This window comes from Plectropomus leopardus, chromosome 5, assembly GCF_026936395.1.
Source record: "Plectropomus leopardus strain MGB_pleo_1.0 chromosome 5, ASM2693639v1, whole genome shotgun sequence".
Lineage (NCBI taxonomy): Eukaryota > Metazoa > Chordata > Actinopteri > Perciformes > Serranidae > Plectropomus > Plectropomus leopardus.
This window is the reverse complement of record NC_142180.1, coordinates 37,887,071-37,904,752: the sequence shown is the minus strand read 5'-3', so window position 1 is coordinate 37,904,752 and position 17,682 is coordinate 37,887,071. Positions and strand designations below refer to the sequence as shown.

General features: G+C 37.0%; 1 protein-coding gene across 4 annotated transcripts in view; it reads left to right on the top strand.

Moving 5' to 3' along the window:
- Window positions 1-17,682, top strand: part of frem1b (Fras1 related extracellular matrix 1b) — a 69,081-nt gene that overhangs the window by 46,895 nt on the left and 4,504 nt on the right. For all 4 annotated transcript variants that reach the window (XM_088078162.1, XM_088078159.1, XM_088078161.1 and 1 more), the window contains 3 exons: window positions 12,225-12,645; window positions 14,770-14,971; window positions 16,591-16,735. In XM_088078162.1, coding sequence (XP_087934288.1) covers window positions 12,225-12,645; window positions 14,770-14,971; window positions 16,591-16,735 — 768 coding nt within the window. The remainder of the gene's footprint in view (window positions 1-12,224; window positions 12,646-14,769; window positions 14,972-16,590; window positions 16,736-17,682) is intronic.

The window sequence follows — 17,682 nt, the reverse complement described above, 5'->3', positions numbered from 1 at the left end:
GGACATGCTCTAATTCATCATAAAATCATGTGTTATGGCTTCTGGTGAAATTTTTCAGATTTTGCCAAGAGGGGACCAAAGTGTGTGTGAGTGTTTATATCCATATTCAGAGCTCTCCCTCCTGGTTGGAGCTGGTATTTGAACGACCCATTCACACACGTCGCTTTTAACACTCCTCTCCCCAGCAGCCTTTCAGACTGCAGATGGGCCGTTAAACAGGCTTTAGTAATGTTAATGTGGGTGACATGAAGGCCACAGAATGTAATGTATCAAATATGATACAAATAGCATGATAGGGTTAATAAAGACACCAGTCTCCTGAAAAGTGATTTGTTATTAGTCTTTGCATTAAAATTCAAGGCTTGGCTTTAGGTGATTTCATAAGTTTTAAGCTCTATACTGTATTAAAAATAAAGGGCTACCCAGAAGGCAGGAGAAATCAGTATTTTAGAGCCTTAAAAAGCAAGAAAACTATAATCCAAGCAGAATAAACCTTTACATAAAATGATCAGCAGTAAGATTTTTTCTTTTAGGTTTAATTATGTAAAATGATGTAACATCAGACCTTGACTAGACCTTTAAAGTTGTTCAGTCCCTAGCGATACTGACCTGACCAGTTTTCACGAGCACTGAATGTCAATCAGTTTTTCAATATACTTCAATATACACTCTCAGTCTGTACGCATAGAAATGTAATTTGTTTGTGGGTGCACATTATAGAAAACATGTCCAAACATAGGATAATGCAACATGAGTCCACTGTTGGCTGGTACATAATGACAATTAGTTCCCTCTTGGATAGCATGGAGTGACGTTCACACTCCACCATGTAAAGAATAAATAAAAAGAGATTGATAAGACTTACACAAAAGAATCTCACCCTAAATAATTCAAAAAATTATTCCTCAACTATGATTACAATGACTGTGATTATTATAATTATAACTAATATTTTATAACAAACTATAAAGGCTCAGTTTTAGTGGATGGCTTAACCATCTAGCTTGACACTGTTTTACAATACGGCTTCCCCAGAGGGCAAGGAAATATTTTAAATCTAAAGAAAGGAGAAATAACAATAACAACAACAATAATAATAATAATAATAAGGGTAGGAAGAAAATGTGGAGAGAAAATACCAGCAAGATCTTTACTAATTTTAATGAATTGCTTAAATTAGTTTATTATCAGAATTTAACTTAACCTTGAGATTAGCTCAATCCTCCAAAACTCCCTTTGAGTTTTAGATGCACTAGAAGCACTAGATTTCTGTCAATCTTACAATGTACATATGTTTTTTTTCTCTATAATCACAGGAATGCATTTTATTTGCTGATCTACTCTACAGGCAAAAGAGGTCCACACTTGTGTAGTATAAAGCAACAGGGGTCCACAGTTGGGTGGTACATAATGACACAAGTTACTTGTAAATATATCTAAACTAAATCATGTAATTTTTTTTTGCTTCTAAAAGGATCTGTAAGTATGTATTTTTGTAACTGAATATAAAGGCTCAGCCGTTGTGGATGTCTTTACCATTTTATAGCTTGACACTGTGTTTAAAAAGGAGCTACCCCAGTCCATTCTCATTGTTAACTTTTCAAATACATTCCCTCTGTCAGTGCTTTTGGTATACCTGCATCAATCTGGATCATGGCAGGATGATGTGAGATGAGAACATAGCTGGACAGAGCCAGCGGCATTGTTATTATACGTCAGTAGACAGCCAGACAGCACGAGGCACATCTGCATACATCTTGCGTGGCTAGCATCACTTGAGAATATGGATGGACGTACTCAAAACTTCCATTTAACAGTTTTTACAAGCAAAAAAAATGCCATGCAAGTTTTAGGTTTTATTTTTGAGGATTTAAAGTTTTTTCTATTGGGAAAAGAATATTAAAACAAAATGTTATTTTTTTTTAAAAAGGAATAAAGTTTCATCATCATTGAATGATGCCTTTTTCAGAGCCAATATTTGCATAAAATGAAGCAAATAATTTAAAAATAGCTTTGCTGGTCCAAAGTCTTCTTTGTAAAACATCAGAGCCACTCAGAAATACTTAGAGGGCATCTGAGGAACTGAGGATTAGTTGTGGCAGACAAACAGTGAAAATCAGATTTTAACCGGTTTAAATAGTTAAGAATTCTGTATAGTTGCAGTGATTTGACAAAATTGCAGGGTCTCCCAGAATTCACAGGAATCAGCTGAATTTGGCATTTATTGTTATGGTTGAAATCCAATGTATGTGTGCCCATCTATAGGAATCCATTTTATTTGTCGCTCCACATTACAGAAAAGAGGTCCACACTTGAGTTGTATAAAGTGACATGAGTCCACTGTTGGCTGGTATATAATGACACAAGTTCCATCTTAGATATATAGTATAGAGGACATTCCCATTTCAACATGGATAAATGACAAGAATAGGAAAGAAGTTAGATGCATTATTGTTCAAAGAAAATAATCTTACAAAATGTAATAATAAAATTATTTATTTTTTAGGAAATTGAGATAGAAATATCATTTTAGTTTTTAGACATTGCTTTTTGAATCGTGCACCTGAATAAGTTTTTGAGTTGCTGTTTAAGAGTGTGCTCCTTTTACCTTGTGTTGAAACATTGACAACCATGATGATATAAATGACTAGAGCAATCTTTAATGGTATTTATAATATGGGAGGTTTTGTGAGCAATCAGTTTGTCTCAGTTACAGGGGATAAGTCAGTTAGAGGAATGATTAACCTCTGAAACCCTCTGTTCAACTGCTGAGATGAACTATTTCAAATTCTATAGGTTTTTGGCTGTACTTTAACTTTAAATTCTAAAAAAGGAAAGTCAGTCCACACTTTGTCCCCTCTTGGCCTGTACAAAATGACACTTCTTGTTTTGTTTTGTTTTTTTTTGTTTTATATTTTCTCCAATGTTTTAAATTAATCTTAAATCTGCATTAGACAGACAAAATTGTATATACACATTACTAGATCTCAAGAAAACCAAAACAACTACAACTACTAAAACAACTAAAGAAATATAAAACAGCCAACAATACAAAAACTGCAGAACTAGGATCAAAATAGGGATTCACTTTCAAGTAAAATAAAAAAATAACGCTGAGAGATTTGGATTGGATTGTCTGCTGTGTACGACCTTTAAAGTCTTCTGTTGTAGGAGAGGGAACTGAGAGTTTTTAAATGGGTGTACTGGCATGCAAAATTACCAGCACATTTATGGATTGTGTCTTTAACAGAGGCTGACTACTCATTTTGTATTGGATTAAATGATTTGCCATCTCTCTGTGTGCATGCTGCAGTGACCAGAGGGACTTATTATTATTCAACACAGTTTTGGTTTATATGAAGAATTTCAAATTCCTTAAAGGGTTTTTAGTTTATGATGTAAGCATTAAACAATCCTCCACATTGACTGAGTGGAGTGTCCAGCACCCATGTGCCTTTAAGGTTGCCTCTGAGAAATGAGTGACTTGGAGAGGGTGAGGGGTCAGCGTGTGCAGCTCTGTGCCAGGCCTTGATTCTCTGCAGTGTGGGGGTTGGTTTCTTTGTTGTTGACGATGGTCAATAGGCCATTCCACATTAAGCTTCAGAGATGCTAATTTATATTAGCTAGAATGTTACATCCAACTCTGACTGCCTGAGACATGGGTCTGTCCCTGTCCTGGGTTAAACAAGTGGCACACAGTGCTTATTTTAGCTGGTACAACATCTCTGGATTATTGGGAAGAACATCCTAAAAGTTTACAGATTGGGCATATAATTCTCCCACTCAAATTCCCACTAGCTTGAATACTGATACAAAAGTAGTACTTTTTTACTGGATAGTTAAATATTTGAACATATTTAATCACCTAATAATTACATGAATTTCATGGCAAACCATTGTGATGTTACATAGTTTATTGTGCCAAGTTAACATTTAATTGTTCTAATCATAATAAAAGGTTTGGTTTCAACTATAGGAGTAAAACAAAACTAAAGAGTAAGAGTGATCGTCTGATCATCATGTTAAACATATTCAGGAAACAGAAATAAAATGTCAGAATGCAACATTGAGCCAAAGAAAAAACATGGTGGATTATTGTAGTTTTGTAACATAGGTTTTGTTATTGATCTGTAATGCTGAATTTATGTAGTCCATTTTTCACCTCCTGAACCCTTTTCATTTGAGCTGCAGTGATATAAATTTAAAAGGTTTGGTCATAAATCAGTTTGAACTTATATATGAAAATAAATAGTTTTCTAACCTATAAAACATTTAATGGGGGCAAACGTGTATGCATGCTTAACACAAGCGCTGAGAAACAAAGCATTTTTAAGTGACTGTAAGATTTAAAACAGCAAATGCAACTTTAAAATGGCCTCCCAAATATATATGTCAAGATCCACTACATGGTATTTTTAACAGTTTAACAATATACCATCAGTAGTGTATCAGTGTATCAGCTGCACTACCATCAGTAGTTGCAATTTATTTTATTAGTTATCAAGTAGTATTGACAAAAGTGAAATTAACAGTCTGTTAACAACCAGCATAGGAAAGATGACACTGACATGTAAAATTACAAGCACATATATGGAGCGAAATGCCATCCTAAAGGAGGTTAAATATTCATTTGTTTGTGAAAAAATTGTTGTTTCATCTCTCTAAGATGTTAAACATTTGATTCAGTGGTGCTCTGCATTATTAAGTAGCAATCACATGGTGTTATAGATATTGTTAGATTTATGAGCCTTCAGTTGATGAAGCTGACAAAAATATGTAATTTCCTCTACACTGAAGAGGTGGAGTGACCAGCACCCATATGATTCTCAGATCCTAACTTTGAATGTTGAACAGTGGAGACTGCTGCCACTGAGAAGTGAGTGACCTGCAGTGAGTGAGGGGTTTGACTCTGTGCAAGTCAGTCTGTGAAAATCTGTCAGGCCTTGATTCCCTGCAGTCGCGGGGATGGTTTCTTCTAGCTGACGATGGTCGTTAGCACATGACACATTGAGCTAAGGGGTTGCTAACTTCTCATATCCAAGATGCTGTATCTGATTTAGACTGACTGAAACGTGGCTTATTCCCCCATCCTGGGTTTAACAAGTAGCACACACTGCTTATCTTGGTTAGTACAACATCCCTGGATTATTGGGAAGAACACCCCTGAAATTGTAATGGAGTAGGCATACAATTCTCCACTTTAATTCCCATTTTAAATACTGTTTTTTTTTTTTTTTTCAAAACTTGTACTATTATGGATATTTAAGTAGTTGAACATATTCAGTTACCTAATGATTACATCTGTTATTTCATGACATACCATTTTGATGTTGCACAGGTTATTGCCTCAAGTTTACATTTCATTATTCTAATTATAATAAAAGGTTCTGTTTTAACTAAAGAGGTAAAACAATACTACAGAATTAGATACTCTGTAAAGCATCTACAAACATTATTTAGATAGTTAAAATGTTGTCAATGGTTATTGATTGTATGGAGTAAAACTAATTTGGCCCTTTTAAATGTTTTATAAGTTGACTACATAAAGAGTACATGTTTGTGTCCTGATTGTGTGATTATCATTTTAAACACATATATGAACAGAAAGTCAATGTTGACATGCAACTTTGAGCCAAAGATAAATGTAGTGGGTTATTGTTGTTTTGCAACTTTTGTAACCTATTAAAATTTAATGAAGAGGCAAACATGTATGTATACCTTACAAAGTGCTTAGAAAGACATTATTTATTAAGTGACTCAAAAGATTTAAATAGCAACTGCAACTTTATAATGGTCTTCAAATAGTATTTCAAGATCTGCTACATGGTATTTGTTAACAGTTTAACAGTTTATTACCATTAGCAGTTGCAACTTTATAGAAACCATCCAAACAATGTTTATAAACAGTTTTCAAACCAACTATTAATAGTTAACAAAGTGTTATAAATATTTGGTCTATCTATCCAAGAGATATTTATATTGTATAATTTACTTTTTTTGTTTTTACGAAGGTTTACAAATTAGTTGGAAACCATTAATACTTAGTTTATGTATTTATACAAGACTGTATAAGTCTTGGTATTTGACTAATAAAATAACAATCTATAACATTACTTATAATGGGTAAAGTTAATTAGTTATCATTTCTTCATTGGTTATCAAGGAGTATTGACAAAAGTATAATTAACAGTCAGTTAACAAATTATTAATGATGCCTATAATACAGTATTGCCAGCTTCAGAAAGATGATACCGACACGTAAAATTACCACATTTATGGAGTAAGATGCATCCCTAAAAGAGGCTGAGTATTCATATGTGTGAAAAAATGTTATTCATCTCTGTATGATCTATGTACATTTGATTCAATGGCTTTGTGCATTCTTTAGAAAGCAATCTGTCTTTATTACATTCACACACAGTTTTATAGATATATTTTTATATTTACTTGGCCTTCAGTTGATGAAGTGGACAAAATATGTAATTTCTTCTACACTGAAGAGGTGGAGTGACCAGCACCCATATGATTCTCAGATCCTAACTTTGAGTGTTGAACAGTGGAGACTGCTGCCACTGAGAAGTGAGTGACCTGCAGTGGGTGAGGGGTTTGATTCTCTGCAAGTCAGCCTGTGAAAATCTGTCAGGCCTTGATTCCCTGCAGTGCGGGGGATGGTTTCTTCTAGCTGACGATGGTCGTTATGGTCGTGAGGACATTACACATTGGGCTTCAGGGTTGCTTACTTCTCATATCCTAGATGTTGTATCTGACTGAAACATGGCTTTTCCTCTTTCTTGTGTTAAACAAGTGGATGTTGGGTAAGATAATGTTAACCGGTAAAGAGTAGAAATACAAGCAGAATTCCACATTTGCGTCAATTGCACAATTGACTACAAGCTATTCAAAAAGGAGTTAAACATGTTTTCACATGAAGAAACATCTGCTGGGAAGTGACATAATAACCACATGTATGTAATATCACTGAAATAATTGAAAGGTAATTATTTATTAAGTGGCCCTCTAAAGCAGTAGGGCATCTTGGCTCTCAGTGGCTCTGTTTGTCTGAATTTTAAATTTAGCATTGGCCATCAGAAACACATTAACATTAGTTAAACTTTAAGTGCTAAAGAGTTGTTTCAGTTGACAACACTGGAATGTAAAGACCTGTAAAGCTGAGTGTCAATGTAAACTTATTTTAGCAATCTCACATGCCTTCATGCACACTCTCTGTGCCGCAGTGACAATGCTGTATACCAGCCCTGTATTTGCCAACTAATTTACAACTCTATGTGTTACCAACTATAGTTATCAAACAACCAAAAAATAGATATAACAATAATAAAAACTTAGTTCTGGGTTGCACAAACCTCTTTGAATGGGGTCAACAGAAGATAACTAGTGAAGGCCCATTCATAGATGTGTATCCTGCTGTGATGGTTTTGAGATGAGGTGTTGGTGGCTCATCACCATTTCAATGCCCATCAAAAACACTAACATACCAGTTAAACTTTAAGTGCTAAAGAAAGGTTTTAGTTCACAATACTGGAATTTAAAAGTCCTGTAAAGCTGAGTGTCATTGTGAACTTATCGTGACATATATTATTTATTATGTGCCTTTCACTCATGCATACACTCTTTGTGCACTGTGACAATACTGCATGCCAGTGTGTGTAGTATATGTTATAGACTGTAGTCATTAAAAAACAAACATCTTTGAATGGGGTCTAGATTAGATAATGCTAAAATACACTTACAAACACAGGTGTTTCATCCATCACTAAAAATCTATTCATGTTGAACACAATGGAACACATTACAAAACAAGATATTTGGTGTTCAAATCCATTACCTATCATAATAGCATGAAAAGACCTTGAGAAATACATAAAAGAGACAAGGCTAAAACCAAAAATGAATGGCCATGACCTTTGACCCATAAAGCTGCACTGCATTAAATACCAACATGACTGAAGGATATCACAAAATGAGCTCGGGGACACTAAAACCACTGACAGTGGACACAGTTTATCACTGTATCTATAAATGCAAATTAAGACTTAACTATGCAAAGTGAAAGCCAGATATCAGCAAAATCCAGAACACTGCCAACTTCCCGGACCTGAGCTCATCTGTCACGTCACAGTGAATATTAAGACAAGTTATAATTGTGTGTTCACATTATAGCCTTTATTTTAAAAAGCTACAATGGCAACATTTCTGGTGCCAATTTACTAAACAATGAGAAGCTTTACTGAATAGATACATTTTTTGTATTAGATATTTTCTCTTTACAAAATGCACCTTTCTATTTCTTTTCATTAATCTATGGTGGAGTGTGAATATCACTCTGTCCTATCCAAAAGGGAACTTGTGTCATTATGTACCAGCCAACTTGGGACCACACGTCGCTTTTATTCTATATGTGTGGCCCTTTTTCTGTAATGTTGATCAACAAAGAAATTGCATTCTTATGCATATAAATTGAAAGCACGCACATACATTGTAAAAAGAGATCCTGCTTGTAATAACTCTTAATGGGAATTTCCAGTAAAAGTCTGATAATAAATCTATTTTTATGATTAATCAGCAAATACTGTTGCTGACCTTTATATCGTTTGGTCCTTTCTGGGAAACCCTTCATTGTAAAGGTGAACATCTAAAGTAGGAATTCCAGTATGTTTTTTCCATGGCCAAGGGATCAGCCAGTATGTGTGATATCTCTGATCTAGACACTAGAGAAAGAAGTCTCAGACTTGTAATGTCATGAAGTATAAAGTCTGAGCTGCTCCTTCTGCTCATCGAGAGCCTAATTTTGGGGACCAACAGAATGTTTGTTATCCCTTAAACCCAAATGAACTTTATTATATTGGTGTTGTCAGTTCTGTAACAGAAAATGTTCCCATATACTTATAACATTGTTCTGGCTGTTCTCAGTGTCATCTAGAAAATCTTTCACAATTTCCTTATCAATGGAGCAACTCTACACTTTATATCACATGACATCCACAAGCACTCCAGTTTTTGGATATGGGGAGCGAGTTGCCCATGTTTACTAATGTTTTAGACTGCCTTAGATCATAGAAATAATATGTATGTATTTTAGAAATGGGGCATAATTTCCCATTAATACAGTATCAAGCCATAAAGGTTAAGCCAGCCACTAAAGTTGAGCCTTTATATTCTGTTACACAAACATACTAACAAATCATATTTGAAGAAGAAATGTAACATTATTTCAGATGAGATTTTTTCACAAGTATTATTAAATATGTTTGTATGTGCTTTACATGGTTGAGTGTGAATGTCAACTCCGTGCTATCTAAGAAGGAACTTGTGACATTATGTACCAGCCAACAGTGGACTCATGTCATTATATCCTACTCAAGGGTGGACCTTCTTCTGTAATGTGCACCAACAAACAAGTTGCATTTCTTAAGTACAGACTGAGAACACAAGTATATTGAAAACTTGATTGACATTCACTACTTGTGAAAACTGGTCAGGTAAGTATTTTGGAAATTGAACAATTTTTAAAGGTCAAGTCAAAGTTTGATGTTACATAATTTTAATTTAAAACTCCTTTTTTAGTTTTCTTACAAAAGGAAATGGAGTGTGGACATTTTTTTCTTTTAGAGTGCAAAGTTCAAAGAGTACAAACAGAAGTTGACTTATGAAGGCCCATTCATAGATGTGTATCCTGTTGTGATGGTTTTGAGATGAGTTGTTGGTGGCTCATCACCATTTCAATGCCCATCAAAAACACTAACATACCAGTTAAACTTTAAGTGCTAAAGAAAAGTTTCAGTTTACAATACTGGAATGTAAAGTCCTGTAAAGCTGAGTGTCATTGTGAACTTATCGTAACATTTATTATGTGCCTTTCACTTCACGCACACTCTCTGTGCACTGTGACAATGCTGCATGCCAGTGTGTGTAGTATGTGTTACAGACTGTAGTCATTAAAAAAACAAACATCTTTGAATGGGGTCTAGATTAGATAATGCTAAATACACTAACAAACACAGGTGTTTCATCCATCACTGAAAAACTATTGTGAACACAAAGGAATACATTACAAAACAAGATATTTGCTGTTCAAATCCATTAACTATCTGCCATAATAGCATGAAAAGATTTAGAGAGAACCTTAGAAATCTCTGCATAAAAGGGACAAGGCTAAAAACCAAAATGAATGGCCATGACCTTTGACCCATAAAGCTGCACTGCATTAAATACCAACATGATATCACAAAATGAGCTTGGGGACACTGAAAACCACTGACAGTGAACACAGTTCATCACTGCATCTATAAATGCAATTTAAGACTCTACTATGCTAAGTGAAAGCCAGATTCAACAAAATCCAGAAACGCCACTGACTTCTCTGGACCTGAGCTCATCTGTCATGTCACAGTTTGATTTCTTTCTTTTGGAAGCAAACAGCTTTTAAGGATTAGTCACAGACTTGTGTTAAATCATTTTATAGTGATTAACTAATTAAAATAAATATATTATTTATTAAAATAAGTAATTATATTGCTGATCATTTTATGTATAATGTTACTCGCTTATAGATTTATTTTTCTGAATTTTTTGGTGATACATTGGTAGTTACAATTGGTCTGGTCTAAATATACATATATATATATATATATATATATATATACATATATAAAACAAAGACAACAATAAAGTTATTAACAGTAAATAGTAAGATAAAACTGAATTCACAGGATTATGGGAGCCTTCTTTAAAAGATATACTTTGCTTTGGCAAGTATTATTTCTGTAATATTTATTTTCACAAAAAATGTTGATATATTGCAAGCAATAAAGTTTACATACCCATTTTTAAAGATACAAATGAAGTTTTAGTGAAAAAGAAGCACTCTATAGGTGAGAGAACCAGGATAAACCAGTTTGACTGCAGTATATGGATGTCCCCCCCTTTGATAGGCAGATCGCGTAAGCTCAAGGCTTCAGGTCCCCTCTTGGCAATTTCTTTAAAAAATTGTAAAAATCACATTTGCAGTAATATTGTGAAAGAAGACCTCAAAAGTAAATTTTCAATTCTAGTTTTGTATTTTTAAAATGACTGCTAATAAAGGTTCCCTCTTGGATAGTACACTTAGATAGTCCCCTATTATTCATGTTCGCATGTATGTGTGTGTGTGTGTGTGTGTGTGTGTGTGTGTGTGTGTGTGTGTGTGTGTGGTGGCCGGTGTGCTGAGGCCCGGGGCAGTTAGTCAGCTGCAGGGCTTAGAGGCAGATTGTGTTGGCAGAGGACTGAGACAGAGGACAAAATGCACACACACACACACACACACACACACATACACACACACACACACATACACACACACACACACACACACACACACACACACACACCAAATTTTTCAGGTCCACTGCGCTGTCAGTTGTCACTGTTGTGTGTGTGTGTGTGTGTGTGTGTGATTGATGGAGTCGGTGTTCCTCATGAGAACGTTGGGAGATTAATTACTGTAAATATTTCATAATCAAACTGCACATCAAGAGACTTTTTATTGTTTTCTTATTTATTAAAACGTTTTTTTTTTGCAAAAATTATCAGAAAGGAACAAAACAGTATTTATGTCGACTTTGGAACTGCAGCGTTTAAACGAAATGTTCACAATACAAATAATCCGTCATACAGCTGAGCGCCGCCTGCTGGTCCGGAGAGTTACGTCCTCTCGTGCAGGCGAGGAACCGACCTGCTGCTCCGCTGTCGGCCGCAGCTTCCTGCTGTGTTCGAGTGCAACTTTTTTTGGCCGAGACACGGCACCCTGAGGCGACCCAGCAGTCGACTTTTCGTCGCCGCGAGTGCTTTGATGAAAGCCCCCTGCTGCGTCGCCTCAACAAACCGAACCAGCACGTACGATCTGCACGCTGAATCAGCGAGAACAAAAAAGGGGACCAGCAAGTGCAGGAGACGCCGCAGGGACGAGGACGCCGTCAGGCTGGTGTGTCAGGGCCCGTAGACACACACACACCTGCTCACACACAGAGTCTCACTTTATTTTTATTGTGTATTAGAAAACGGTTGGGGGCCACCAGGGGCCCTGTCAGGGGCCAGATTTGGCCCCTCGGGCTGTAAGTTGAGTGTTATTACGTTATGGTAACGACCTTTGTCACGTTACTCCCCGTCTCTGATGACGGTTTTTATGTCAGATCTGTTGATCACTAAATCAATTTGTGTCTCGACAGTTTCGTCGTCACTAACGGCGACTCCTCCCGCAGCGGCGCCCTCCACTTCACCATCGAGCATGGCGACCGCATCCCGCCGACCCTCCACCACAACGCGGGCCTCCGGCTGCAGGACGGCTCCACGGAAACCATCACTGCGGAGCGGCTGCAGCTCACCGACCCCGACACCGCCGCCGCCAACCTGAGCTACGTCATCACGCAGCCGCCACGTTACGGCAGACTGCTGCTGAGAGGAGCCCCGCTGTCACCGCCGCTGAGGTTCACGCAGACGGACGTGGACGAGCTGAACCTGGCGTACCGGCACAACCTGGGCAGCCCGGCGGACATCGACAGGTTCTACTTCCTGCCGAGCGACGGGAACAACAGAGGATACCTGGAGTTTGGACAGCTGAGGGCGGAGCCTGCTGTCTTCAACATCCAGGTGAGCAACACAAAAAAATACGTCACACGAACACGACTGTCTGCTCAAAGTAATCAGATACTTCACTCAAGTTAGAGTACTTTGAAAATACTCCACTACAAGTAAAAGTCCTGCATTTAAAACCTTGTTAGAGTAAAAGACAGCGTGTGTCAGGATTTAAGGATTTTAAAATGTTTCCAGGTTTTTACCACATTTCTAAGATTTTAGGATTTTTTCTTTGATTTTAGAACATTGTTAGATGTTAGGATGTTTCCAGGATTTAAGGATGTTTCCAGGATTTTCGGACATTTCCAGGATTTAAGGATGTTTCTTAGATTTTCGGACATTTCCAGGATTTTAGGGCTACTGTGCCTGGATGAGTCGTCCCGCTGCATTAGTGTGTCGGTGTCATTTTCCTGCTGTAGGTGTTTCAGGTTGTGCACATTTTAACCCCTTTATGTCCTGTCAGGTTGTCAGGTCATCACGTTTGTAGCACGTCTGTCTCTTGAGAGCCACGTAGCTCTTAAAAGTCAGAGAAAAAAACATTGCTGCTGATGATGTTCATGTTATATCTGTCCTATGTAACAAAAAAATTCTGTTTTCCGGCTTTGCGACGGTTAGGGATGGGTATTAATTTAAAAAAAATGATGATATGTACATTTAAAGTGAAAAAAATAGAGTACTTCAGGGATGGAGGGAGAGAAAAAAAGTTACGACACTGATTTTATAGCATTGCAGGGAGCTGTCAGACAAATGTAGCGCAGTAAAAAGTACGAGATTTACCTCAGAGATGTTGGAGGACGGAGCATGAAAAGGGAATATTAAAGTACTCGAGTACTTGTACTCCCGCTGAGCTGCTGTCGACTCTCAGCTGGACCACCGAAATACACAGATAAATATTTGAAGCAGAGAGCAGCAGGTGAGCCAAGAACAGCCCCCCATTGCATGCTACCTGCTCTGAGGAGGACACACACACACACACACACACACACACACACACACAGAGAGAGAGAGTGAGAGGCAGCCAGGTGGCTAACACGCTGTCCTGAGACTCTGAGAAACTGGAGGCTGTTTGTGATTGGATGATGTGTTTGGTATTATTTGTGTGTGTGTGTGTGTGTGTGTGTGTGTGTGTGTGTGTGTGTGTGTGTACACTATGTGTATATTGTTTCTTTGTGTGTTTCTGTGAACGTGAAAAGATTTTAGTTTGTTTGTGTGTGTTAAAGCTCATTCTGTTTATATGTATTCAAAGGTTTATGAATATTTTGTAAAAATTCGAAGTTTTGTCAGAAAATGTGAAGGAATAATGATAATAATAATTATTATTGTATTTTTTGTTATTTATTATAATATAATTATTTTGTAATCATCTCTGCATTTACAAAATAATAATAATAACAAAATAACAACAATAATTATAATGATAACAGTTCAAAGTAACAGTGAAAGATGGTGATAATTTAAGAATTTGAGAAAAGGGGAAACTTAATTAAGCTCAGAGAAAGAGGAGGAGGGAAACAGAAACTGAAACCACATGTGAGCGTCATGTTTAGTGATGTTGAGTTTTTCTCTCAGCTGATTCCAACATGTGACCGCGGCGACATCCAGCGGCCCAAACGGAGAGCTGCGCCTCTGACGCTTCCTCCTCTGTCTGTTTGACGTCCTGCTGCCGAGCGTCTCGCAGAGGCAGCAGGACAGTTTTGTCCGTCTTTTGTGAAAAAGTACCTCTGAATTCAGGTGCAGCTGTGCAGTAAATGTAATTTAGTGAAACTTTGCTTCTTTGATATAAAAACCCCCCAAACAGAATAACTCACACTGTCTGACTCCACAGCTGCAGCTCAAAAAATTACAGTACCATGAAAAAGTTTAATTTTCTTTGTAATTTAATTCAAAACTTTAATGTGTTGTGTAGTCATTTTTACTTTCTTTTTTCACATCTTTCTAGCTTTAAGCCACAAAATTAAAACAGAAAAATGCTTGAACATTTGGTTTATGTAGTGAGTCTTAGAATATATCAAAATTTTGCTTTCTTAAATAACTGATGGAAATCTTTGAATTTTTCACAATATTCTAATTTTTTGGGGATGCAGCTGTATTCTTGCTGCACTGAACATTTTGTAATGAAAGTCCTCCTGCTGTGTTCAGGTGGATCGGGTGGACAGGACGCCTCCCAGTCTGACCACCAGGCGGAGTCCCAGCACCGTGGTGGATCTGGGCGCCGGGCGTTACGGCATCTTCATCACCTCCAAACACCTGCAGGCCTCCGACCCCGACAGCAACACGGAGGAGCTCGAGTTCTCCATCACCAGGCCGCCGCTCTTCGGCTACCTGGAGAACGCTCTCACAGGTACGCCGTCTGCTGCTTTAAAGAGATATTTTGGGGTCAGAGTGGAGTTTTATGAGGTTACCTTGAATCAGGGTACACGGTAGATTTATTTGTCATTTTTCTTAAACGTGGTTTAAGAAGAAATGCGTGAAATGAAATGAGTGTCCAGGTGCATCTTAGAAAATCTAACTAATATGAAAAAGTTCAAGATTTTCCATCAGTTATTTAGGAAGGTGAAATTTTAGTATATTCTGGACTCATTACAGAAACCAGAATGTTGAAGCATTTTTCTGTTTTAATTTTACTAATATGGCCGACAGTGAGAAAAATGCAAAAAAAAAGAGAAAAAAATCAAAATATTAGAAACCCAAAAATACAGATGATCTGAGAGCCGCTATCAAAGCACCCTGAGGATATGATGAAGAGACTTTCATTGTTGGACATTTCTGTGCTGTAAATCACTTTTTGAATGATTTTAGGAAATAATCTAATGATCTGAGAAACTGGATTTCTGATTCTCGTGAGCTATAAGACATAATCATCAAAAGTAAAACAAAAAAAGGCTTAAAATATTTTCATTCAAGTATAATGAATATACAAGTTATGAAAGTTTACCTTTTAAATTACATTACTTTGAAAAATGAACTTTTTCAGGATATTCTGTTTTTTTGGGATGCAGCTGTGCAGCAGATGTCCGTCAGCGTGATGCCGGTTTGGAGAAGCGAAGCGAAACTGAGCGAAGATTTTACAGTTTTTCTTGATTGCTGAGAAACGATAAAAGAAACTGGGATCCACTTGATCCTCGTCATCCTCTCAGCGCTGAATAAGTCGCCTCTTATTAATGTTTTTGACACGTTTTCATTGTTTTCACACTTTTTTCAAACCCTTTTCAAAACAGTTCATACCGACCTCATAAAAAGACCCAGAAAAACTTTGACTTTGGCTTTGATGAGAGCCGAGATGAGGAACTGAAACTGTTAACGTCAGCTGGAAATGGCTCTCTGACAGAGAATTAATGTGGTAAAAATACTGTAAATATAGCGTATGCTTAACCTGTAGACTTTTTTTGGGCAGCTAAAATCTGTTTTGTCACTGACTCGTCCGCAGCAGCACATCACTCAACTTCTGCGTCGCTTCTCCAAACTGGAGTCCTGCCGACTGACACACACACACACACACACACACTGTATGTAACACACTGACTGTGGATAAATGTCTCATGCAAGAATCTGAACTATCCCTTTAACCCTTTGAAACCAGAATCGCTTTGATGTCTTTCAAAAATGGGAAGAAGGCAATGAGCAACTGAAGAAATGACCTAAAAATGAGCAAGAAATTAGTTAGAAGTTACCAAAAAGTAACTTAAAAAAAATAAGCCAAAAAGGTCAACGAAAAAAGAAAACTGGAAAAAAAAGAATTTTCTTATTTATTTTTTTAGGACTTGAAAAAGGATTTTTCAGTTTGCTCATTGATTTTTTTTCCCACGTTTAAAGAAACTGAAGCAGTTTGTTCGGGTCTCAAAGGTTTTAAAACTTAACGCTGCACAAGAAGGCAGCTGCAGATCCAGGGTTAAAGGGTTAAAGCTGCAGTGACGGATACATACGATGTGCTCAGTTGGATGAAACTTGCCGTCCTGCCAGGAGCTTACATCAGAGGACGTTTCACCCAGCGGGACGTGGACCGCCGTGCCGTGGTGTTCGTGCTCCCGGCCGACGTGGAGGTGACGGCCGACAGCTTCCAGTTCCGCCTCACGGACCCGGCGGGAAACAGCCTGCTGCCCGAAATGTGGGTTTGTAGGAGGAATGATCCGACTGACGACAGCACAGGAAACCAGGCTATTGCCACTAATAAGACAAAACCCAAATGTTTTTGAGGCATTTTTATATTTTAATTTTAATAATGTGGCTTTAAAGCTGGAAAAATGTTTTAAAAAAGAGTAAAATGAATATACAATATATAAAAGTTTACCTTTTTGAATTAAATTACAAAGAAAATTAAACTTTTTCACGATATTTAAATTTTTTGAGCTGCACCTGTAGAGACAAATCCCAGCGAGGGGCGGACTAAACCATTTTGCTCCTTTAAGGGGTGAGAGTCACCTCAGAGAGTTCGACTGTTTTTCTGCACAGTGAACAATTTGATAAGAAATATCAACAAATCGCAGAAAAAAAATAATGGATTTAGGAAATCGTTACAAATAATAGTGGGAAAGATGCCCCTAAAATTAGTAATTAGTAATTATCATAATTATATATTAAAAATTGTTGCAGAATTGTTATTGTTAAGCTTTTTTCCTCAAGTCATCTCCTTTTTTCTACTTTTTTTTTGCAAATTTTCATAATTTTTATTGTAATTTTTTTCTAATTTCATGCTAATTTTTGGGTGATTTTCTCTCAAATTGCTCATCACCTTCTTCCCATGTTTTTGGAACAAATCAAGACAACTTGCTCAGATTTCAGTGAGTTAAACAAAAGAAGCTCGGTGTGGAAAAGAAATTATTAAAACATTAGAATATAAACATTAAATTACTTTTTACTTTTTCATTTTGGTGCAGGTGGAGCTCATCTTAACAAGTTTTTATACTGCAAGGTAGTTTAGTCCAGTGGCTCCCAACCTGGGGGCCGGGCCCCTCTAAAAGGTCTCCAAGTTGATCTGAGGGGTCTTGAGTCGATAATTAAAGACAGAAGAAATCTGATAAATCTGCATTTCCTAATCTTTGATTTTTGGTGAAA